Genomic DNA, 24,012 nt, shown 5'->3' with positions numbered 1-24,012 from the left:
TCTGCTAAATGTGACTGCACCACCATGCAGCCCTTAAGATTAAATCTAACCTAATAAATGTCACATAAAGACAACTTTTTTAGGTAAGTTGCACAGTGAAGGTTCATTATGTTGCAGGTGGGAAAGCTCCATACCATCAATGAAAAAGTCAGTCAAGTCATGTAATTCCTGATAAAACGAACTCACTGAGTCTTAAAGGGAATGATTCCTGACCTGACCTTCTTCACACAAAACAAACAGCTTAAGTGTCTCACAGCATCAGCAGTTCTGGTCAACACAGTCTTACATAACTAGAAGCGTGACATCATGGCTTGAGAGCTGACAATAATAATAGGTTTTAACTGGTGCTGCATGTAGATCTGTGACTTGTGCAAAGTGTGTGTGCACATTTGCATACCATGTTGGTGGGAGCCAGAAGAGGGGTCTGACTGTGCAAGCAGACACATACTGAGTTTCTGTAGAAAACCACAGCAAGCCGCATTCAAATATGGGGTCCTGAAAGAGACGGTAAGAGGGAGAAGAGAAAATAAACATGAATACAAAGAAAAGGGAGTTGAAACAAAGCAGGAGGACTACAGAAAGAAAGAATGAGGGCTTCTGAGACAAACAATGAGCACACATCTTGTACTATGCACAGTCTAAACAGTGAAGAGTGAACTGTGAGGCACAGGACAGGATGTGCTCTGAGTTAGTCCTTTTAAATATGAAACACAGGCACGGCATGGTTCAGTTTCATTACAGCTCAGAGCAGGGGGGCCGAAAACCTACAGTCAACCACAGACTCACTCCGACGTACACCCGCAAAAGCAAATATGCTCACAGACATGGAACTGAAAAGTCTAAACACACACACACACACTTTGAAGCTGCAGATCTGTTGCTCTGCGACAGACACACTGCTGAGAAGACTGGCTTATTGGAAGAAGTAGATAGAGTGACTCAGAAATCACAGATGCCTCCGTCATGTTATCTTTCTCAGTGTGCAACGTGCACTCAACTTTCCCAGAACCCATGCATTGAACAAACACAAACACATGCACACAAAGACACAAAAAGCTACACCTTATATACAGCAGTGCTTTGTTAAGTGCCGTGTGTATATCTGTGTGTCCTCAGGTTTCACTGTTACATGGTACACTACCCGTTTCCTGCACAGAGGTACCCTCTGTGTTCCAGAGCCAGCCGGTAGAAACCAGAGGACGCTGGAGGAAAGAGGAGGAGAATCAAGGGAAGGATAAGACAGGAAGAATGATGAAACTGTTTGTTACCTTTTCTAAACAAGTTCAGAAGAGAAACAAAAACATGGTAATTAAACACGCATATTTTAAAGTAATAATCTCGAAGATTTTTTCCCAGAGAGGGAAGGGGAGCTAAGTGGCGAGTAAACAGTAACATACTATGGCGAGATATGAGAGATAGATTTGACAGTGCAGAATAGGAGAGAGACACCTGTTATCCTTATAACAGTCTCAGTTCATGATCCCCTAACCTTCATTTTTCACATTAGTTTTCAAGCTACAGCTCCAAGCTGATCATGTGGTGACACTGAAAGTACTGGGGCAGCCATCCTTTTGTATTCATATGGAAAAGAAGTTACAGTCAATCATAAAGCTGTTCTTACTGGCTGTTTTAGTGCTACACTGAGAGTGAACAATCTTATCTTATTAAAGAGAATTATAAATCACATAAAGGTACCTACTCCCTCTCTTGTGGACCCATGCCAAGGTGCTGCTCAGCCATATTTGCAGGAAACTATTCATAACCGCTTGCAGCATAATTTATAAAGATAAGGTTCCTAGTTAATGGCACCACGCTGGCTGCAGCTCGATGCCCAAAGCAACATGTTTCCTCTTAATAATTTGAGCTCGTCATGTGGACTGCCAGCTCTGGAAAGATTGCTTGGTTTCCCCCCGACAGGGAATGGAAATTTCATCAAGTCAACATTCAGGCATTCGGCCTTATCATTGAGAAAGCAGAATCAACCTTTGGCATTGCCAGTTCCTTCACATCTTCAAACTGCATAAAATATGGATTTTAGTGTTGTAAACATTACTACAGAAAACATTCAGTGGTTCAGAAAAGAACAATCTGTAATTAAATTAAATTTTAATCCATCTCTATACGATTAGCAGGGAACTGTGTTTTAATTAAATTTCTGCTTATCTAATTTACTTTCTGGATTTTCAGTGTTGCCAGCAAGGTACTTCACTTTAATAAGCTCAACAATGATGTCCCCCAAAAAACAAATATTTACCTTCAGCTGACAGAAATCTGTAAAGAAACACTTCTAACATCTTAAAGCTCCTGTGAGGAACTTTCAGTTTGTGTTGATATTAGCGCCCCCTGTGGACAAAGCCGTACCTCTTATCTCTTTGCTGATTTTGTCCTGTACATGCTTAAGTGGTGTTTTTTTAACAAAAACTCTCATCCTGCTTTCTTTAACAGTCATATGCATCACTCACTTTAAATTTCTGCCCAGGAAGATGTAAACAAAGGCAGCGTGAAGTTAATGGCTTCATCTGACACCTACCTCTCGCCAGCGGTTTCAGGCGTTAAAAATAACTATATAGAAATAATCAATCTTGCCGCTGATGGTCTGGTTTGCTTTGGTTGGTTATATAAAGGCATCAGAATTAATTTCAGTCTGTTTCGTAACCATGTGTCTGTGTAGGATTTATTTGTTTTCAAATTAAATGTCCCTGTGTAGAAAGGCTTGATTATATCATGGAACCTGGATATAACTGAACAGAACTTAACAAAAGCAGCGCAAAACTAAAGTTCTCCTCATCATAAAATATTCTTGAAGTAACTCATATCTCTTGAATATCAGAATTGTATTTCATGACTTTATGCATCTTTTCTTTTCTTTTAAGCTTCTTCAAAAGAAGAGAAAAGATTTGTTGGAAACTGTCCCAGTTAAAGCTGCTTAGGCAGATCCACACATCAGTCTGTGAAGGTTCTCAGTCATTCAGGTCATGGTAATTCTAAGCTTAATCCAAAAGGCAACTGGACTTGGTTGAAGTTCTCGAAGACGTTTCACCTCTCATCTGAAAGGCTTCTTCAGTTCTAAACTGACTGGTGGACGGAGCTAGAAATATAAGCCTCTGCAGGTCACGCATGGCCCAGCATAGGAGAGCCAGCTCCTCAGGTCAGGACTCTGCTGTCCACCTACATCTAAAGGGAAAAGGACAGCAAGGTTCAAATCCTGGCCAGAAAAGACCGCTGGTTTGAAAGAGGTGTCAAGGAAGCCATTTATGTTAAGCCATCCTTTAACAGAGCTGATGGCTTAAGACACCATCTATCATCCACATACAATGGATTAAGCTCCAAACGGGCAGTTCCTCACCAAAATAAATGTGCCAGTGCAAAGGGGTGAAACACACACACTGCCATCTTTCTGCCACAAAACAAGATGACAGGATGTCTGCAACTAAAATCAAATCAAATTCTGGGATAATTGCTGATAATGAGAGGTTGCACAGTGTTTCCAAACTCACCTAGTTTTTTGGCAAAGACAGGCGTGAGGGATGGTAGGAGGGCGAACTGGGATGATAGGATGGAGTAGAAATACTGCAGTATCTGAGCGTTGGGTGCACGCTCACACATCCTCTACAGACACACAGGAAATCACAGAAAAATCACCACTTCTGTCTTTTTGATTTTTTGCCTAAAAAGAACCTACTCAAAAATATGACAGCAGCACAGATTGATGGGCTCAAATAGTGTACACATAACTAAAGACGACAATGGCTGTGCTTACTAATCTTGCACAGAGCGTGGTAATCATTGTGACTTATTCCAAGAAAGAGAAGCAACAAACTGAGGGATCATTTTGTCAAGCGTCTGGTCGCAAGTATGTGTGACAGAGACAGAGGTTTGAGATAATGATGTCCATGCGTGTGTGTGTGAGTGCTTCCCGCTCTCACAATGATGGTTGGTATCCAGACGGAGTCACAGCAGCGCAGCAGACATTGACACAGAGACTCCAGTGTGTCCTGAGCATGGCTGTGTTTGGACGGAGCTGTGAATGTGTTCTCCTTTAGAACAGGCTCTGATGCACACTCCTCGGCCAACCTTGAACACACACACACACATATTAATGTAACCAATCACATTGAGAAAAATCTAATTAAGAACAGACATACAAGAAATACAGCTGTGCATTAAATACATCTATGCAAATGATTTTATGAATTCAACAGATCAATGACTGAACTCTGCCGGTGGACTTAAAGTATAATTTCAATGACTCAACCTTTGCACAAATATTCAATAATATTCATGTTTGGTGTAGAAAACAAACCTTTAAGACAAAGGCAGAACTTTTAAAGATACATGTTTTCATGTGTAAGAGCATCAAACAATGAAAGCACAACCTATAACTAAACCTTTGGTCTGCCCGTTAGTCAGTTCATTCATTTTTGAACTGTCCTAGGGAGCAAATTTAACTCCCTGAATGATGCGCTGACCTGCAGGCAGCCTGGAAACAGACCAAGGCCTGGAGCAGAAATCCTTCTGACCTGGAAGCCTGGCTGCTGGGATCTGACCTCTTTAGACTCGCCTGAAGGTAAAGCAGAGAAAGATTGGGGGGGGGGGGGGGGGGGGGGGAGACTAAAGTAACATGATGAGAGAGATGAGGAGTGAAGGAAGTAGATCGAGTGCAACGGACGAGCAAATCCGATCACATCATTTCCCATAAGAAACAGACTATAGACTGAATGACTATTGGGTAAGATAAATTATCAGCGGTAATATTTGGCATTCTTATAATTATCTGACTTGTTTTTGTTCTTTAATCTGACTGCTGATAAAATGTATTGATTATAAAAAGAGCTACTTTGGCTATGACAAAGCAGCCCCTCTCTCTGTAATCAAGCTCATTTTCCCGCCCACAGCAGTATCCTCCTGGTTACAAGTCACAATATGCTACGAAAGTAAGGCAGCAGATAAACGCCACAATCCTCTATGCTGACGTTGAAGAATAATGATTCCTGTCTGAAACAGAAGGTGATATGGACAGCTGTGGAAAAACAAACAATAAACAGACATTCAGTCCCTCATGGAAGAATGATTTCCCCTTCTGTCTGTATGTCTGTCCCATATACAGCTCCGAACAAAAATAAGAGACCACTGCAAAAATATGTTTTCTCTGGTTCTACTACTTATAGGTTTGTGCTTCTGTAAAATGAACTTTTATTTCTCCCTACTTCCTAATAAAATATTCTCATTTAAGTATTTATTTCCAGAAATTGCCGACTGGTTCAGATAACCAAAAGATGTTTTTCAGAGCTCGAATAATACAAAGAAAACAAGTTCATGTTCATGTTTAAAAAGCAGAATACTAATGTTTTAACTCAGAGATCAGAGATCAGTATTTGGTGGAACAACCTGTTTTTTAATTACAGTGTTCATGCGTCTTGGCATGCTCTCCCCCAGTCTGTCACAGTGCTGTTGGGTGCTGTTAGGCTGCTATGGAGCAGCTCGGCTTTGTTTGATGTTCAGGAGGTTTTCAATGGGGTTCAGATCTGGATTGGGCGGCCATGACATGTAGAGAAAGACGCTGATTTAAAGGGTTTTTTACATGGGTTTCACATTTTTGCGTTTATTGTTCACAGTGAAAAAGTGAAAACTGCATTATTCCGTGTTTTTACAGAATTATATTCTTTAAAAAGGTCGCCTCTGAAATGGGCCGTTCAGAACAGCTGCAGGTTTCTATATAGAACCTTGCTTTAGCTGCAATCGACCAATCGTCATTCACCGTCATTCACCTCAGGCTGCCTTCTTGCACTAGCTTGTAGTCAAGTCGTCAAGATTTCAACTTACCATTCTGATACCTCCTGGCGATTCTGGCTCGTACATATAAGGCCGCATAACCGATCCTAGAGCAGCCATGTTTTCTACAACTTTGGAATGACAGCGCAGTGCGGCCGCTCCCTTACGTGGGATCGCACACGTGGGGGAGGGGCTATGCAGTCACTCCAAATACTGTCAGCCAATCGTGGCTAAGGTCTGACCTTTGAATGGCAAAACGGCTCGTTTGTTTCAGGAGGAAGGAGAGGCTCTGAAAACGTGATTCAAAAACACATTCGAATAAGAGAAAATTGATTGCACAGCTAAAATATGTCCCCTTTAAGGAACATTTGGAGTGGTCTCTTAATTTTTTCCAGCACTGTATATTGTGTGAAATGTTGCTTGATAGAATCAAAAGGAGGATATGTCAGTATTGTTTTAATCCACTGATAACCACATAAAACACTTGGAGAATCACCACCAGAGAAACTCTCTTCACCTCCATCTCTTAAATGTTGTGTTTCATAACTTGAATTTCACATTTTTTAATTAAACATGGGCCACGCTAACTCACAGAGCTTCGATGATGAGAAGCATAGGGTGGGGTCAGCTCAGAGAATCGGCTAGTGATGGCCTCTATCAATCCCTCTATGTGCCTGTACTGGACTGGTATGGACTGGTGGTTCAGTCTGGAGAATTCAGAGAAGCAGAAGTTCATAAAAAGCAGATAAAAACTGACTTTTTATAACACAACACTGCATGAAATCTAAGTAGGCAAGGAGGAGGATGATGGAGGAAAGAGACAGGCAGTAGCAGATAGGGATATAAATGTGTTAGTATAAGTGTGTGTGTGTGAGTGCGCGTGTGAATGATTTCAGCTCATTGTTTGGATCTGCCAGAGAGTGTGAAGTTTACAAGTGTCCTTTGAAATAGAACTACATCAATTATCTATGAGTAAATCTATGCGTCTCTGAGTCCGTCTGTCTGTTTTCTATTTACACGTGACACTATGCAGTTGTGCGTGCATACACATGGGGGGTTTACCGTGTGTTCTTTACATTTGCATTCATTAATGAGTGACTCAATGAGTGACTTTGCCAGTTACTGAATTGAGCGCGCCTTGTACTTATTTGCAAATATATTGTTACATGTTTATATGTATGTATGTGTGTGTGTGTGTGTGTGGCTGTCGAGGTTTCCTTGACAATATATGACTCACTCTACAGTAGATGTCTTAATGTATACCTGAGCAGGGCGGAGGCAGTGTTGGCAGCTTGTGTTGCAACCAGCAGGCAGGAGGAAGAGACTCCAGTTACTACAGCCTCTGTAACTGCCACAAAGCCTCCACTGCTGGGGAACAGGCGCACATTCGGGGGCTGCCTGTGCACAACATAGACACACACAGATACTGACATTTCTTAAAAAACTACAGTGCAGGTCCTAGCGTATAAAAAAGGACAATTGGACAAATTAAACGTAAGTCTTTCGTGTAAGCAAATAATAAAACATCCCAACAGCTAAAAAAGGGTACATTACTGTGAATTTCATCGATGACTCAGTGAGAACTACGCCAAAAATACAAAGACGTTTTGCTGATGTGGCTTTTTGACACGGGTGTCAATAAGGGCCCAACAGCTGGCACTCTGTTCTTTTGCCTGGTCTATCATTCTTCGTCTTGCTGTGCCAATACCAGCAGTGACTGTTTGCTGAGTCGCGATGAACTCATCCCTCCCTTGCCTCTTTCACCTCCACACACAAACTCATTTTCTCTCCTTCAGGCAGGGACACATAATAAACAAATAGTGATGACCTATTGGCGTGACAAAGATCACCAGAGTGTATTTCTAGTCTATGATGCAGCACCACAACAGCTGTGGACCGGCTCCCTGTTGCCACAACAGTAGTTGCATATAACATCCTAAATAACACACACGTGCATATAAAGAGACACACACACACACACACACACACACACACAGTGGTATTTAAGTATGCATGCAAACAGACACAAACACAGAATGCACGCGCTCACACACATGCACTATCAAGAGTTAAAGGCCAAACTAGGTGAGATTCTGGTCCTCTTCTTCACACACAAACACCTGCACACACGCACAGGCTTAAGCTTGTTCAGCACTTTAACAGCTCTGCTCCAGCTACTTTTTTACTGTCCCGCTCAGCGTAAAGGACAAATTTCCCTCGTCATTTGAAATCTCGTGCCCCCTGTATCATTGCTATGCAACGTGTGGAACATTCCATTAAAATCATGTCAACCTTGCAGATATATGACGTGTGTTTTACCGGCTTGTGATAAATTTTCATCTGCGAGCCAGCAGACAGTTAATCCAAATATAATTAACTTCTCAGTGCACGATATTTAATATGTTTTAGAGAAGGTCGGTTGAACATGTCTGTGCATGTGAAGTTGTTCATGCTGTTCAGTTGGTGTACAGACACATAGTGGTGTAAAAACAATAAGCATAATTGTGTGTGTAGTTTTGGTGAGATTAACATGCAGAAGCTAAAACAACTGAAATATTTTCCAAAGAAAGTTTCTGTTACAGCTGTGTGTTCCCTGCACTGTTTTCCCTTTCTGTTGCGTCTTCCCAGCTCTTCCCAGGTGATTGGAGTTTTTAAGCATCAAAGACCAGGTGTACTTCATTGAGCAGTCATGAAATCTGAAGACAGAGGCTTTTGGAGTGGGGACTGCTGTGGTTCTCAGCAGGGACTTTGTGTTCTTGTGTTTTGTTGATTTTGTTTGTCTTCAGTTAATCATTTAGTTGTTAGTTCGTATCATGATGATTTACGCCCAAGTGTTCATTTTTCTGACAAGTTTATTTTTAATTAGTTATTTGATGCTGTAAATAGGTTGATTGACAGCTCTGTTGACAAATCCGGCACCTGCAGCCAATCTGTTCCGGATGAGCTGAGTGTAGGACGAACGGCGTAACTTAATTTAAAGTTTACATATCTGTGAACGTCTGCTTCAGACCAACACAAAGAAGCTGTTCGGCTGTTAAATACACCGGCGTGTGGGATCTTTGCTGTTTTTCTGTAAGTTAGGTTAGGTGTGTGTTTGGGTTAGCAGAAGTGACTACAGCAGCTCCACTCGCTGATCTCTACTGCGCAGTCTCTGGCTCCAAATGACGTCACCATCGCAAGATGGCAGCGCCTATCACGGGGGCTATTTTGGCATCAATTCTGCACAATGAGAGCAGATGTAGTCCATCTATATATACAGTCATTGGGCCTAACAGCTTCTCACCATATTCACATGCTGAAAACTTGACATCACACTCAGGGTAGCTCAAATGCTGGTATCAATATAATAATGTTGTAGCTGAGCTGTGTTCCATGAAGCACACGTTTTAATTGTAGGAATCATGATGAATGGTAACTAATGGGTTATAAAATACAGTGTTACAATATAATACAATATGGTTCAATGTCTCCACCCTGAACGAAACATACGAGGAAAATGGCCGCTGTGTGAATAACTTAAATGTCATTATGCTTTATCGAAGGCAGAAGTCTCAGAAACATCTCAAACCTCAGGAAATAAACACTCAGATGTGTTATTTTCTGTTGCTTATCTGACTTATCCCTTTAAAAGACAAAGGCATTAACAGCTGCATTTGCAAGTCCTCGATCAAGGAGCCTTTGATGAAAATATAAGGATGTTGAAGAGCTAACTGGGATGCCTAATTAGCACCTAATGGTGTTTATTTGCTGCAGCTGTGTCTCCCCTCCAGTGATGTGAAAGTGCTCCATTGGATGTGATAGAAGCTGAGGTGTACTGACATAATTGGTAGTCAGCGAGCAATGATGCTCAGAGCATGAATTGTCGGGGGATCTATAAGTCTGGTGCAGCAGGATGATTTTGGCTTTGGGACAGCTCAAAATAAAACCTTACAGAGCAGTCCTACCTTTCCAGTATCTCAGTGAGGAGCAGCAGACCTTGTTTTGGCACTTCCATGTTGGTCAGCCGCAGAGCCTCCATCAGACTGCGCACCAGGGACTCAATACCTGACGCACAAAATCATACACTTATTGCAGACACACACACCCAACACACACTTCTCTCTGATCTTGCTCTGTGCCAAAGTGATGAGATTTGCTTTGACTGGTGTTTGCAACATTACAGGCTAAAATGAGTGACATGCTCATAAATGTAATACAGTCAAACAAGCAGTGGTACATATTTCTAATTTACTGCTACACTGATTCTGCCGTAATGATCTTATATTTATAGTGAACTAGAGCACGAACTTAATGGAACAGAGAGTGGTTACAGCTGATATCCTGTGTGCAAGTAAATTAAGTATGTATTGCAAGTGTTTTTGCAACAATTTCTCTGAGGTGGAGTTGAAGTGCTGCAGAATTAATGAAAGCCAAAGACAGTGGCACCTCATATAAATCAAGTACTGTAATGGTACACAAACATACACACACATCTGTGCTTCAGGATAATATTCATAACCACAAATAAAGGATGCAAATCATTAAGCCTATACGTGATCACTACTGGTTCGTTTGGCCGGAAGAACCATCTGTCTCGTCGAGTTAACACAGTGTATTTGTTCTTCTTCTTCTTCCCCTGTGCAGTAATGTAGCTGTGATGCTTCAAGATGCAAAGGCCTAAAAACGCTGTCACCACACCTGTTTTTTAATCAGTTGTCCATTAACTATTCAGAGATGTTAATCAATATACAATAAACCCAAAAATGAAGGCTGTACAGCCATTTGATCACAAACAGACACAGCACACACGTACACATGCATACACACACATCTACCACAAGTAGGGATGACAGTTTTTGATGTGTCCAAGCTCTCACCATAGACAGAGTGACACTGCAAGAAGAAGAGAGGCTCCTCAGTCAGCAACACCAGGCAGCTGTAGACGGACCACAGCAGCACCTCATTACTACTACTGGCCAGGCGGTCAAACAGAAACTCTACAAGGGGAACAAGAAAAGAGAGGCAAAGAGAAAAAGAGAAATTCTGTTAGAAATAAAGTTAAGAGGGAACAGGGAGCAGTATTAGTAAACTGTATTACTCCTCTGTAGCATCCTCATACCTCTTTTCAAACAGGGTGTTATGTTTTCAGGCAAACTAAAGTATGATACACAAAAATGGATGTAATATTCCCTTCTGAGAGCCCCATTTTATTCAGAAGATCAGAAACAAGAGAAAAACAAAAGAAACAACACAGAATGACAGGAAGACAGAGAGGTACATAGTGAGACAAAACAACAAATAACAAATAGGTAGACAAAGCTACAGTCAAAATGAACAGAGAGATGTCAGAAAAAATGTCTTCAGAAAACAAATGAAAAAAGGAAACAGCTGGTCTAACTATCATATCCCAGCCCCTGTGTTTGTGTGTCTGCGTTAGCTTATCACCTGGTATGTCGGCCTTGATGAAGGGAGCGCTTAACTGACTGGGAGAATGAACCAGGATGGATGCAATACACTTCGCACTGGTCGCCTGTAACGTCTCATCACCACTCAGCAGCAGCTAGATGACACATGTTATGGACTTTATTAGAATTCACCGATCATTGAAGACACATAGTACTGAAGTAGTGTGGAGAGCTTTTATTACCTGACGAGGTGATGCAATTTAACATTTTAAATAGAAAACTTTAAAGTGATGCTCTGTGAATTTGTATCGAATTTTTAACTTTTGTCTATAGTTAGGCTTTTACATGTTCGGTGGAGAGTCACATTCATAATATGCAGTTACTTCGAACCTGCTAGATTGTTGGTGACATAAGAAAGAAATTAATATTTTGGCAATTGTCCATGCCGGCTCTGGCCATTTTGGTGCACTAGGCGAGTTTAGGAAATGGTAGCTTATAATATCCGGTTGCCTATAATAGAGAAATAACCTATAATAGTCTATATATGGTAGCCTATAATAGAGGAGAGAGATGGCCATCTCTCTTCCCCTCCCTTTCTCTATTCTGCTCTCTGTCTGTCTGCATCACATAAAACGCTGTGGGATTACACGAGTAGGGAAAGCTAATAAAACAACATGAAGAACAATATATGTACATCAAAACATTACACTTTTAACCCTCCCCTCTATTAATAGATTGAGTTTTTCCACCTGGACCTGAACGCTCTGACATGTCTCCTCTCCCCTCGCTGTAACTTGTGTCAGAAGGTGCGCAGCGAGTGAGTGAGTGAGAGAGCGGCAGAGTGACAGTAAATGCGAGCGGAGGCGAGAGAAAGGTTGTGAATGAAGGTTTATTTTTAACATCGCACCCGCGGCTACATTAGAAACATTTGAGGCTCAAGCCAGCGCCCCCCAGAAAGTTGCGCCCATGGCAACCGCCAATATCGCCTCTGGCTTGAGCCGGACCTGGTCTGTGTTCTAAGCTGCACAGTTAGTTTATGAATGTTTCAAAGGCTTTCAAATGTCAATACCATGAGCCAGCAGGGAAATTGGTTTGCAACAAAACCCGAAAACATATAAAAAGCTCTATTAAACTTGCTGTATAACATCGCTCCACCCTGGTTTTTAGATCGAGTTTGAAGCTCATTCATTTGTCCTTTTATGTCTATGCCAGTCCAGCTTTGGGGAATCAAACTACCAGAACTACCATTATAAATCATCAGGTTATATTACGGATCAATTTGGTTGTAAAAAGGTTTTTATATAATCTGTTTACTGAGGGAAAACTGCCATGTTATAATGTGAATCAGAGCACAGAAACTAAAGTTTACATGCTTTTTTCTTGTTTAGTTTCAGTGTCACGCTCTCACTGTTGTTTGTTTCTGCAACTGCAACAACATCTGAGATATTTTTATCTTTTTGTCAAAGTTCTCTGTAGTTTTCATGCAGTTCCGTGCGAGCAAAAACAATCATTGCAATATTGGGAGGACATCAAAACAGCACTTAAACTATGTTTTGGGAAATAATTTAGATTATACAAGTTATGAGTTAGAATTTATAACCCCTCGACACACAATGGAAATCTTCTGAACTACTGACGTCATGAGCTGCGCTGTAATGTGAGTCAGAACTGAGAAAATTTAACTAGATGTAATCTGCACATTGATTTCCCAGACATGAAGTAAAAATATTTGTCCAGAGTAAACCCTCCCTGAATCCCCATTCAAAGGAACATTAATCCAGGATTAGAACTGCTTGTTATTATTATCGTGAGTGCCAGAATGCGGTCTTGGGGATGGGAGCAGGATGTTTTGACAGAGACCTTTTTCAGTATGAGAGGCAGAGGGCAATGGTCAGGGGACTGTTGCTCTTGGTTTTGGCTGAGGGCCTGGCTGCTGTTTATGTGGATGATCTGGTTCTCACTGCCCGTGATCTGATTGCCGGGGCTGTTCATCAGAACTGACACTGCCTCTCCCAGCTGAACCAGCAGCGACAGCAGGCCTAACACATGAAAGACACACAAACGGATGACAAAGATTAACATTGTACAAAAAAATTTAAATACATATTCTAACAATTGTGTTTTAAACATGGCAGGGGGATTGATGCATTCATACTGTCATGCAGTGGTGAATATAAGACAACTTCTCTTATGATAAAAAAAACCTTAGGAGAGATCAAACCAGTTGTGTGTCGAGCACGACAAAGCGCAGACCTATTAAACATTAAACATGTACAGTATGTACCACAACAACATGAAGCCTAGCCCAAAGTCCAAACAACTGTCACAGTAGCATACAGATGAGCAGAGAGGAACACGAGTCCACTGAGGCCCTACATTTAATAAAAGCAGACAAACATACCGTGCACAAATGACAACTCAAAAACACAATAAACTGTTATATAATTAGCAATTAAATGATGCCCAGCTGCATGCATTTCCTTTTTCCTTTACAGTCTTCTGGGGACACAGCAATAAAACACAAAACAAAGAAAGCATTTTTTAAGCAGAAGACAAAGTACTTTTGCTTTTCATGGAAATGTTTTGGGCGCTGTTTACACAATGTAGTGCAGAGGATTAAGAATAATAATCCTGTTTAATTCCTCCATCATGCTGTTCTCGCTGGGGCAAGTGTAGGCGAGCTTATTAAGATGAAATCAATTCAAAACGACACAAACAAAAACAGCAAAAGCTCAACTGCAGCTACGACTACTTGCACCTCATTCCCAAGCCCTAAGTGTATACAGCCTCTCCCCCAAGTTAAGACAGTAGCTGCCTTTACACGGCTGGATTTTTCGGCGGATACGTTTCTTCTTCTATGGAAAACGCACAGAGGCGGAATGATGGGGCGAAGTCTTTCCGCCTCTGAGTCGGCATCTGAGGTAGTAACACGCGATGCATCTGAGGTAGTAACACGAAATGTAAAAACACACACTGGGGCGTCTTTACACCAGTGTTGCTTGGTCCAATGTAAAATGGCAAAGGCGGCATGATGGCGGAGCTTCATTATGGAGTTGAGGCAGAACCACAGAGTAAAAAGGGCTAGTGAGAATAAAAAATTTGAATATCTAGAAAATAGTGACTCTAATTCCTTTATCCGTATCTCTTTGGCATCTTGCATAGAACTCACACTGAAGCACAACGTAATGCGAGCCAAGACACGCTTATTATCTTTGTAATTTTTCTAAGATAGCAACCTCTTTCATCTCAGTTTAATCCTATAATTATGAATTATAATTATAATAATCAAGCCTCTCTCATTAGCCGATTCATAATCTTCCCTCAGAAAGATGATGGACATGTTATTTTATGATCTTTTTGCTTTAACGAATGAACAAAAAAAGCACTCCTGGCTCATTGTCAAACACTAGTGCCGACCTCTCATGATGAGACAGTAAATGGTGAATTCACTATGGTCTGATACAGTTGCTATTTTTACATTACAAGCCGAAGTAACACAAGTTTTTTGTTGACAGGATATCTAGGAGCCTAAAGTACCTGTCTTCCGTGATGTAGTCCTCATAATTATATTTTCCCAGGCAGTTTAAGGGGAGCTGTGTTTCACACATGACTTAAAATCATAATAGCCTTTCCTTCAGATTGGCATCAAACTAGCTGCTTCATAGCTCTGCTCAAATTTCCTTTTTTTTTTACAACTTGCTGCCCTTATCTTGACTTGCAAATTGTGTTTTTCAGGCTTGCCCAAGCTCAGCGTAGTGCACTTAACTCAACATCTTCAATCCTTTTGATGATAGTGGCTCAATCTCACTCACGCTGTCTAGTGCTTGATAGATCTAAATGAGGGCAATATTTTTAGCAATTTTTAATGCAGGCAGTTAATGATGCTGTAAGTATAATTTTCTACACTACTTTTTTAAAATGCAAGTTTCTACGAAGTGAAAAACAGGCGAAAAAGTCAGAAAACGTAATCAACTAACCCCCTTTAAGTATTTTATTTAGAATGTAATCTGGCTTTGCTGCAGACATCTGACTGCGAATGTTTTTTTCTATACATTTTTTTGGCCTTTTATACCATAATTTATAGAGGGAGGACAGTGGATGGTGTCGAATACAGGGGAAAAGAGAGTGGGGACAACACACTGCAAGGGGCCGAGGCTGGGAGTCGAACCTGAGGCTGGCGCATCCAGGACTGTAGCCTCTGTATATTTGACACACGATTTAACTGCAGAGCTAAACCAGCGCACCCTGCAAATGTTTTTGAAATGAAGGATTATTATTTATCTGTTAAACATATACACAGTAAAACATTCCCCCATGATGGAGGGAGGTTGGATAAAGGAAACTTCTGTTATACAACCTACTAAAATATAAATCTTATAAAGTTAAACAAAGTAAAATAAGTGACAGATTTTTCTCACCAACACAGTTATTGATGAGCTGAGGGGAGCTGGCATTGGCTAAAGTCTGAAGCAACAAGATGCACACTCTGTCCCTGATGGCAACGGGCAAGGCCTGGGCTGCCGAGCCCCCAGCTGTCCCGAACAGTTTGAGCCACACATACAGGACCGAGGCCTTCAGCACTTCATCTGGGTACAGTAAGGCTGAGCACAGGTGCTCCAGCATGGGTGCTGGTGAAAAGAGAATTGAGACAGATAAGTAAACACAGAAACAAACTCCTGAATTAAACAGCGTAAAGGAGGAGGATAAATATTATATCTTTGGGAAACTAAGAAATAAAGACACCCCAGAGGAAAGGTAAAAGTTATATTTAGTGAGAAAAGCACAAATCAACAGACATCAATGCGCGTAGCGAGATGACATAACAATGAGGAACAAACCGGCAAGAACAAAGCGCGATTGTGAGTTTCACCTTAAAAACCTCTTTAGCTCTGAAAGACGATGGTTGAGCAACACTGGAGGGAAAGTTGCAATGATGATGAAAGGATTGAAGATTGGTGGTTGGGGAGAGAAAGAAGTAAAATGACATGTGGGAGAGAGATTGCAAAAAAGGTGATTATAAAAATACACAGGGTAGTAGAAGAGTCTCTTTTGGTGAGCAGCAGACGGGAGCTCGAGGTACGCTGTCTGACAGAGAGAGTATGGTTCAGATTAACAAGCAGGAACAGAGAAAGACAGGACAAAAGAGATACTCATACAGCGAGTGATTGTGGAAGAGACAAAACAATAACACAAAGGTAGAAAGGCTGATTTAATGAAAGAGAAAGCAAGAAGGTGAAGAGAATATAAGTAAGATTGAGGGAGAAGGAGCCTCAAATGACTCAAATGTGCTCTCAAGGCCATCTTTAAATAATTAACATCTGCATAAAGTCATAAACTTGAAAGAAGTGACATGAGCTACTAATGGCCCCAAACCCTTACCTGGTGAATAGCCAGATATAACTGATAGTTTGGTTTGCAGGAGCTTAAATAATAAAAGAGGAGGTACCCGTGTAGCTTTTAACAGATCGACGGACTGAGGCAAGTTCTGATGCTTTGAAAATGAATCATAATATGAAAGCTTTTACATCCATGCATGAGCATAAATACATAACTATATGGGAACATGGAAAAATCACTGGGATATAGTGAACAATGTTTTTAATAAATTCCCAGAAATAATCAAGAATATATGAAGATATAATGTATTAATCCCTGAGGGGAAATTACATTTTTTCCCTCTGTTATTACAAATATGTTAAACACATCGGCCGAAATACACACATGCACAAACAGGATCCTATGGTCATGCATTAATGGAGAGATGTCAGAGTGAGGGGGCTGCACATGGACATGCACTCCGAGCAAGGGCACCTCGACAGCGCCCTGGAATAAACGAGCACCTCTCCAGCTGCCAGTCCCAATGTCCATGCTTGGTACGTACTAGGACTTGAGTCAGCCACCCTCCGGTTCCCAAGCCAAGTCCCTACAGACTGAGCAACCGTCTACATCAGGGGTCTCCAACTTTTTTCATCTCAGAGCGACTTTGAAAAAATTAAAGTGGCCAAGAGCTACTTGCATTACATCGCTGTCATTGCTGGTGGCGCCCCGTGTTGATTCTTTTGTCGACTGAAACGTTGGTACCACAGACAAGGCACACACACTTGTCCTTCACATTTGTGAATAAAAACTTTCCCGCACCCCGTGGAGATAGTACGTTTTAAGCTTTTTCTTGGCGTGGCCACCTTCTTTGTCCATCATACATCTGGCTAAACAGGCTAACAGCACCGAACTCCTCACTTTGGCTCGACTAGCATACAGGAGAACTGACCCGACCTGTCGATGGAGGTTGCTGCAACATTGCTGTGATTGGTTAGGTTCAGATGTTGACAAACTTGCCAGGAGCATTACGGTTTTTTATTGACAGCTGATCGGCCTATCCTATTGTTTTGTATTGGAGGGGGCGGGACAGCTGTGTATTTCATTGAATTGAAGTGGGACGAGGCTTTCAAGGTCCATTTATTGTTGTCGGATTTTTTGTACAGAAGCTGTGAACCTCTTGGCGAGCTACTAAAACTAATAAAATCCAGGCCACTACCGGTAGCTCGCGAGCTACCTGTTGGAGACCCCTGGTCTACATATAGACTAATACTTACAGCTAGTTCTTACCAAGTAATCTGATTGGATAAGAGCCATTCCATGAGTGGGGACATAGAGTACAACATCCCTGGAACTTTTCACTGTGGCCTCGTGCCTACGACCAAATCACAGCCATGATGATATTCAGTACAACATCACTCCCTCTCATGTGATATTGCTTATTATCTATTGAATGAAAACATGCATGCATAGTGCATGGCTTCCAGCAGCAGTAGAAGCACTACAGTGGCACACTACAAATATGTACAAGGGTGAACATGCTGACACAGGAGAAAAATCATTAATAACCTAGCTCTGTTAACGAGGTGTCTTAATGGGAGTAAGACAATGTTATGCATTTACATGGTGGCTATAATAACCAAAGTATTGCATTAATGTGGACAGATTCAATTTATTAGAGTGTAAAAGCTTTGGGAAATCAGAGTACATATAAAGGAAGGTGAGACCGTGTAAAAGAGAAGTGGCTAGAGAGAGGAAAGAGGGAAAAAAAGTATAAAGGAGCGACTTAAAGAACAGAGAAATAAACAGTGTTTAAGTGAAGTGCAGCGCAAGAGCTGGAAGGAGAAAGTGGATAAGAGAGAATCTGTAACTGTGGAAGATATAAAGAGAGAGAGAGAGAGAGAGTGAAAGAGAGAGAGTTAGAGATGACAAAGTATGAGAGCCAAGCCCAAGCCCAGCTGCTCTGTGAAGCAGATCAAAACCCATGTGAGCCAGGAGAGGCTCCCAGACATGTTTGATTAAACCAAAATATATGAGGCGGCCAAGATGAGAGCCGGTCTTAAAAGAGAAGGAGTGCGAAGAAGGGAGAAGGGGAGGGGGGAGATAAGAGAGACTGGTTAAAGGATGGGTGAAAAATAAAAGCCTTGCTGTTGTTCAACAACCACATTTCAAGAAGAAAGCACACAAATGCAGAGACAGAGGCGCTAAGAACTGAAACAAAAAAGATTAAACATTTTTCCTTTTGTTTTCTTTGGCAGAGAAAACCAAAGGTTCATTCTTTATGTGCCTTGTTTACTGTTTCACTGCCCCACTGTGACGCTTTGCACTCTGCACTACCACTTTCTGCTCATCCTGTGATCTGCTCCCTACAGTATTTGCCTCTGTTGTTTTCACTCATTGCATCAACCTGCTTAACTAAATCTTCCTTCAGCTTACTCTGCAGCTTCTTACACTTCCAACTGTTATTGTTTCCCACAAACAAAATGCATTCGTTTGAAAAACCCAAATAAATCCCAACAAAACCAAATGTTCTTTACTCTGGATTTTTGTATGCATGTCTTTCTTTCTCAAGCCGACATAGAAATAAAGTTGAAGCTGCAGACTGATCTGGTGAATTAATTTGTAGTCATACAAGGAAAAAGACTCACTGAATCATAAGTGATTTTAAATCTCTGATCATCTCCACCTCAGACAAATACAGCAGCTTGTACCATTGTCCCTTCCTTCCCTTATCATCCTTGTTATCTTTGCCTGCCTTCCTCTTTCCTTATCTCATTAATGCTTCATCTTCCCTCCCTGCTGCCTTATTTCATCTCTATCCACTCCTCAGTTAGGACCTGGGGGAGAAGGACACCAGTAATGAAGAAATGAATGAGCGAGGGGGAAAGAGGGAAAGAAAAACCAGAGAAATGCAAAGGTTTAAGAAAAACAGAGGGGTTAATCAGTAACAAAGACAGGCAGACAGCGAGTCGGAGAGAGAGCAGGATGTGTTGCTTGCTCTTGGCTCATGTTGTCTTTTTCATGCTGTTGTCATTAGTCCAAACAGCCCCACCGAGACATGTTGAGTGACAGGCCACAGACAGGCAGGCATAGTCAATAGTGGCAGCCCGCATTTTGCATCAGCATCACAACAACCTACAACTACCTGCGTCTGCTCGGGGGGGCTTTACACTCATGGGAATACATGGAAGGTGGACTTATGTAGCATAGTAAAATGAATATGGCTCACGCTCACACACTACTGCACATTACTACTATTACACTACTGTAAAGACAAGCGTTCCGGCATGGCAAACACACACACTTAAAGTTGATTAACGGTGCCCATTAAACAGAAGGGAGTAATGGTTCGGTGAGTAGGCAGACATCATACAGGTGGTTGTTGCAGAGATTAAATCAGTGCAGTTTTGTGTGGGAGGGGCTGTGAGGTGCATCGCCGCCCTGCCTTTCTACACTGCAGAATTGTATATAGACATAAATATATCCAAATGGTGTAGTTCAGGAAAAGGTTGGATGAACATGTATTAATAACTTTTGCAGTCTTTATTTTCAGAGCGAGCTGGTGTGGGATTGGCCATGCAGATGGAATTTTAAGTGTGGCCAAAGCGCGGCAATCTCAATAAAGCCGGAGCGTATTTGAAAAGGTCATAACAGCTTGAGAGATTGGATTGAGAAAGTTCAGGGGAAAGGATATCAAAAATACAGTTTTTTCTCATTTCTCAGAAGCAGACGGAGTGGAATAGGGTACAGTGTGGGGAGGAATAATTCAGAAGTAGATACAGTAAAACTACTTCTATGCATTATGGATATAATTGAAAAGGTCAAAATGGGCAGTCTTGATTGAATTATGAATATCCCTGTGCAGAGGAAACCAATGAGGCTGAAATGAAATATATCATAGATTTTTCTTCAGTTCAAGGTGAATTGCAATATGTTCAATATACTGTATATCTTGCTCTCAGATTATAAAAAATTGTCCCAGCATCATTTTATTTCTCTAGCCAAAGTTTTGTACGGCCCAGTGAAGATGTGACCTCATCTTAACTCACTTTGACCCGTACCAGACCAGCAGCTTACTGTCAAAAGGGATAAGCTTCAAATTACAGAGCTCCGATGAGACAAGTTCATGATCTGTGATAATATGAACCTATAAATAATATTTACATCACTTGACTCAAGTTTAAGTACACTACAGGAGAGTAGATGTACAACAAGTTCAAAGACTTCAGTCACTAAGATCTTTCAGTAACTAAATAAGTACATTCATCACATTTAAAGGCCATTAAAAGGAGATGTGGCAAGATTTCCAAATACAATTTGTTTATTGGTGTTCTGTAAGTGGTAGTTATTACCCCCCAAAAAAATACACATGAAAACACAGTGCTGTTTCCCCGTCTGCAGCAGTGCCTGTATAACTGTGGGGTGTGATTGGGTTTCTGTTAGAGTGTCTCACCATACTGAGTCACTATCAGATGGGCCATGCTGGGGGCTGCTTCCACTAGGCTCCCCAAGAAGTTAAAAGTGGGCAGTAAACCTTTCAAACTGAGCTGGTCACTGAGCTGGTCACTGAGCTGCACAGGAAATGCACAAAATACAAATTAATAGCAATAAATAAAAAGCTGTGTAAAAGAACTCAAAAAGATATAACATACAGCACACAGAGGCAGTCTATTGTAAGCAGAAATTAGCATGTTATATCAAATAATCAGTGTTTATTTTTAAAGAAAAGTGGGGGCTTTCATTGTCTTAAAGTCTCGTATTTATTAACCTGAGACACAAGCCTGTAATTCATTTATTTTAAAGAGCTCAAAAAAGAAACCTACTTCTTTTTCCAGCACTCAGTCAGATCGCTTTTAAGATTTTTTTTCTCATCAGAGGGTTCCTTTAATACCTTCCTTTGAACATTCCTAATCAGGCTCTATTCTAGTAACATGAAAGAGACCTGTCTGCACCTCTACATGGTGTTAAACCTCTATCATCAGTACACAAAGATGTACTATTTTCCATCTGTTGTGTTGGCTGCTGAATGAGGATTTTCCACCACTGAATACCCCAGAGATAACAAAACAGCAGCAAAAGGGAGACAAGTACACTGTTTACTAAACAACCCTGGGAGGCTATGTTGTTAGTTATACAAGTGCTGTTAAATATTTTAGGATGTTTAGTGTGTTTCTGTGCCGGCATGTGTAAATGTTTCTCTGTATGCCTGTAAATGTGTGTCTCACCTGTTTGTTTATGTCATCCAAAACAAAGCGACATGACAGGTCACTCTGGAGTTCTAAAAGCAGCTGTACCAGCACTGACACACGTAAACACAAGCAAAAACATGTATGTACACGGATGCAGGCAACAAACAAAAAACAGAGAGAAGCATTCATTAAATAAACATCACAATTATGTAGAGTTTCTCTTATTTATACAGAAAAAGGTTTTGATCAATTGATATAACATCAGATGTCAAAGCCATAAATACCATATGTAGGTATACCCCTGAGCTAATACCCATGGTGCCATTAAGCAGACCTGCAAAACAGGAGGGTAGGTTGTGATGCATTTGAAAGTTCTTGTCTGTCTTTCTCCTCTTTGTTTCTCCTCACACGCACATACATTAATGACAGCATTTTTTATAGGAGCCAAATGAGCCTCCAAATGTGTTCATCACATATTCTTTTTGCAATGTGCAAGAGCAGTGTCACATTTTGAGCACTCTACTAACTATTACAGCAAAGTGGTCCCTCAGGCATTTTAAGACAGCTACCATAAAATCATTCTGTCATTTGCACTCAGCAAAACACATTTTTGCTTTTTGAAAGATGTAGCTCCAGTGAGAAAAATCTGATACTTCACTAAGAGGACAACATAATGACAAGACTAGGACATATCTGCATATGTCAGACTGAAATGATCACTTAAATTTTGACAGGCAAAGCACAGCACAGCAGTGAAAGAATATCAACAAGTGAAATAAGGTCAAAATGTTTAAATTTGGTACAAGGAATCAAAGTGCAATCACCTTAGTAACCAGCAGTGACCATTATCACAGTCACAAAGAGAGTTGGCGTCTAAGATGGAGTGACTCATAGCCTCTGATTGTGTGCACTCTTACACAGTCTGCATTATAACGACTACATTTAAGTCAGTTTCTTTATAAGCATGAGAGTAATGTGAGTCTTTGGGCTTGTATGTGCGCTTGCGCTCATGCCCACACAAACTATACATGTTACCCAAACACCAAAGAGGCATCTCTTTACCTTGGTCAACCTTTCCCAGAGTTGCTGGGTCCTCCACAGAGTGAAGCATCCCTGGGGACAGGACAGCAAAGACAGACTAGTTTTAAAAGTGTACTTCACAAACCCATTGTAATGTACAAAGGTCTAACAGGAGCTACAAAATAAACACACACAGGAACATGGGAGCAAGTAGTTTAAGAGATGTAGGGGTTTTACAAAGCAAAGGATGCAGGTAAAAAGACATACAGACAAAAATGAAATAAAATATCTTTCGTCTCAGTTGGTTATTCTGACCTTGCAGCACTAGCGTGACTGTGAACTGACCCACATACATGGAAGGTCATAGATGTAAACTCAAGCTAGCAAGATGTCAATATTGAGCAGAGTGTCTTTGCATTGCTCAGTCACTCCTTTTCTCTTTACGCCACACACAGAGCGGGTATGAAAAGAAAGTGCTGTGCTTCAAGTCCTTCCTTCTCATCCTAATCTCAAGCTTTAAGTGCCACTATTTCTCACCCAGAAGAGAAGCTGTTAAATGCAGACAGACTCTGGGGTCCTGCTGGAGCAGCTCTCTCAAGGCCCCAGGAGAACACCTCAACACCCCGCTGATACCAGACAAGACAAACGACTTCCGCACTGACTGTACAACAGAGACAAATGAAGGGACATAAGGCAGAGAAAATAAAGTCTGTGCGTCATGGGAATTTATTAAGATCGTGTATTTTGCATTTTATCTGGTCTATCCTGAATTGTACTGAATTGTCCAGGATCTGCAAAACGTTAAAAGCACACATCAAAAGACACATTCCAGCCAAATAGAAGGATAAATTATGGTTGGAGGAAACATGTAAAAATAAAATAATACAAGTTAAGTTCAAGTTAAGTTAAATATATTCCTTACCGCAATATCGTCACTCTCAATCATCTCAATGACACAGGCCACACAGAGCAGCAGCCCGCCTCCCTCAGCGGGACCCAGTCGGCCGCTCCATTTCGGGTTATGTCTGAAGTGAATCTTGTCGTAGATAATATCCCCGCTCGTCATTTTAATCGTTCCACCTGTTGAGCAAAAGTACCCAGTATGCATAAATTTGGCAAGTACACTAAACCCCTTAATGTATACGGTATGCAAGCCAGGAAGGTGTGTAAAAGTTTAGTTATGAAGTAGGCTATTGCATAGCATCACTGATTATAAAGCTAGCTTGCTAGCTTATTAGCCAAAACACGGAAGTTGCAGTTTTCGTTATAAAAGTTTTGCGGCTCTGGCGACAACGATATCACATTATAATAAGTGTATGCAATCCAGTAAA

At 41.1% G+C, this 24,012-nt stretch overlaps 1 protein-coding gene across 1 annotated transcript in view; it reads right to left on the bottom strand.

Moving 5' to 3' along the window:
• The window catches only part of LOC138603963 (meiosis inhibitor protein 1), a 57,417-nt gene extending 33,670 nt beyond the window's left edge, over positions 1-23,747 (bottom strand). Inside the window, 17 exon segments of the mRNA XM_069675743.1 lie at positions 398-495; positions 1,142-1,202; positions 3,498-3,609; positions 3,927-4,074; positions 4,470-4,561; positions 6,365-6,479; positions 7,036-7,170; positions 9,717-9,816; positions 10,629-10,748; positions 11,197-11,311; positions 13,017-13,195; positions 15,575-15,784; positions 20,926-21,031; positions 21,698-21,771; positions 22,724-22,774; positions 23,219-23,342; positions 23,568-23,747. Of these exon segments, the coding sequence (XP_069531844.1) occupies positions 398-495; positions 1,142-1,202; positions 3,498-3,609; positions 3,927-4,074; positions 4,470-4,561; positions 6,365-6,479; positions 7,036-7,170; positions 9,717-9,816; positions 10,629-10,748; positions 11,197-11,311; positions 13,017-13,195; positions 15,575-15,784; positions 20,926-21,031; positions 21,698-21,771; positions 22,724-22,774; positions 23,219-23,342; positions 23,568-23,747 (2,020 nt within the window).
• Between the last annotated feature and the right edge of the window lie 265 nt (positions 23,748-24,012).

Source organism: Semicossyphus pulcher, unplaced genomic scaffold (genome assembly GCF_022749685.1).
Source record: "Semicossyphus pulcher isolate SPU_LCO1_2020_fin unplaced genomic scaffold, fSemPul1.0.p SCAF_25, whole genome shotgun sequence".
Lineage (NCBI taxonomy): Eukaryota > Metazoa > Chordata > Actinopteri > Labriformes > Labridae > Semicossyphus > Semicossyphus pulcher.
This window is presented reverse-complemented; position numbering and strand designations above follow the sequence as displayed.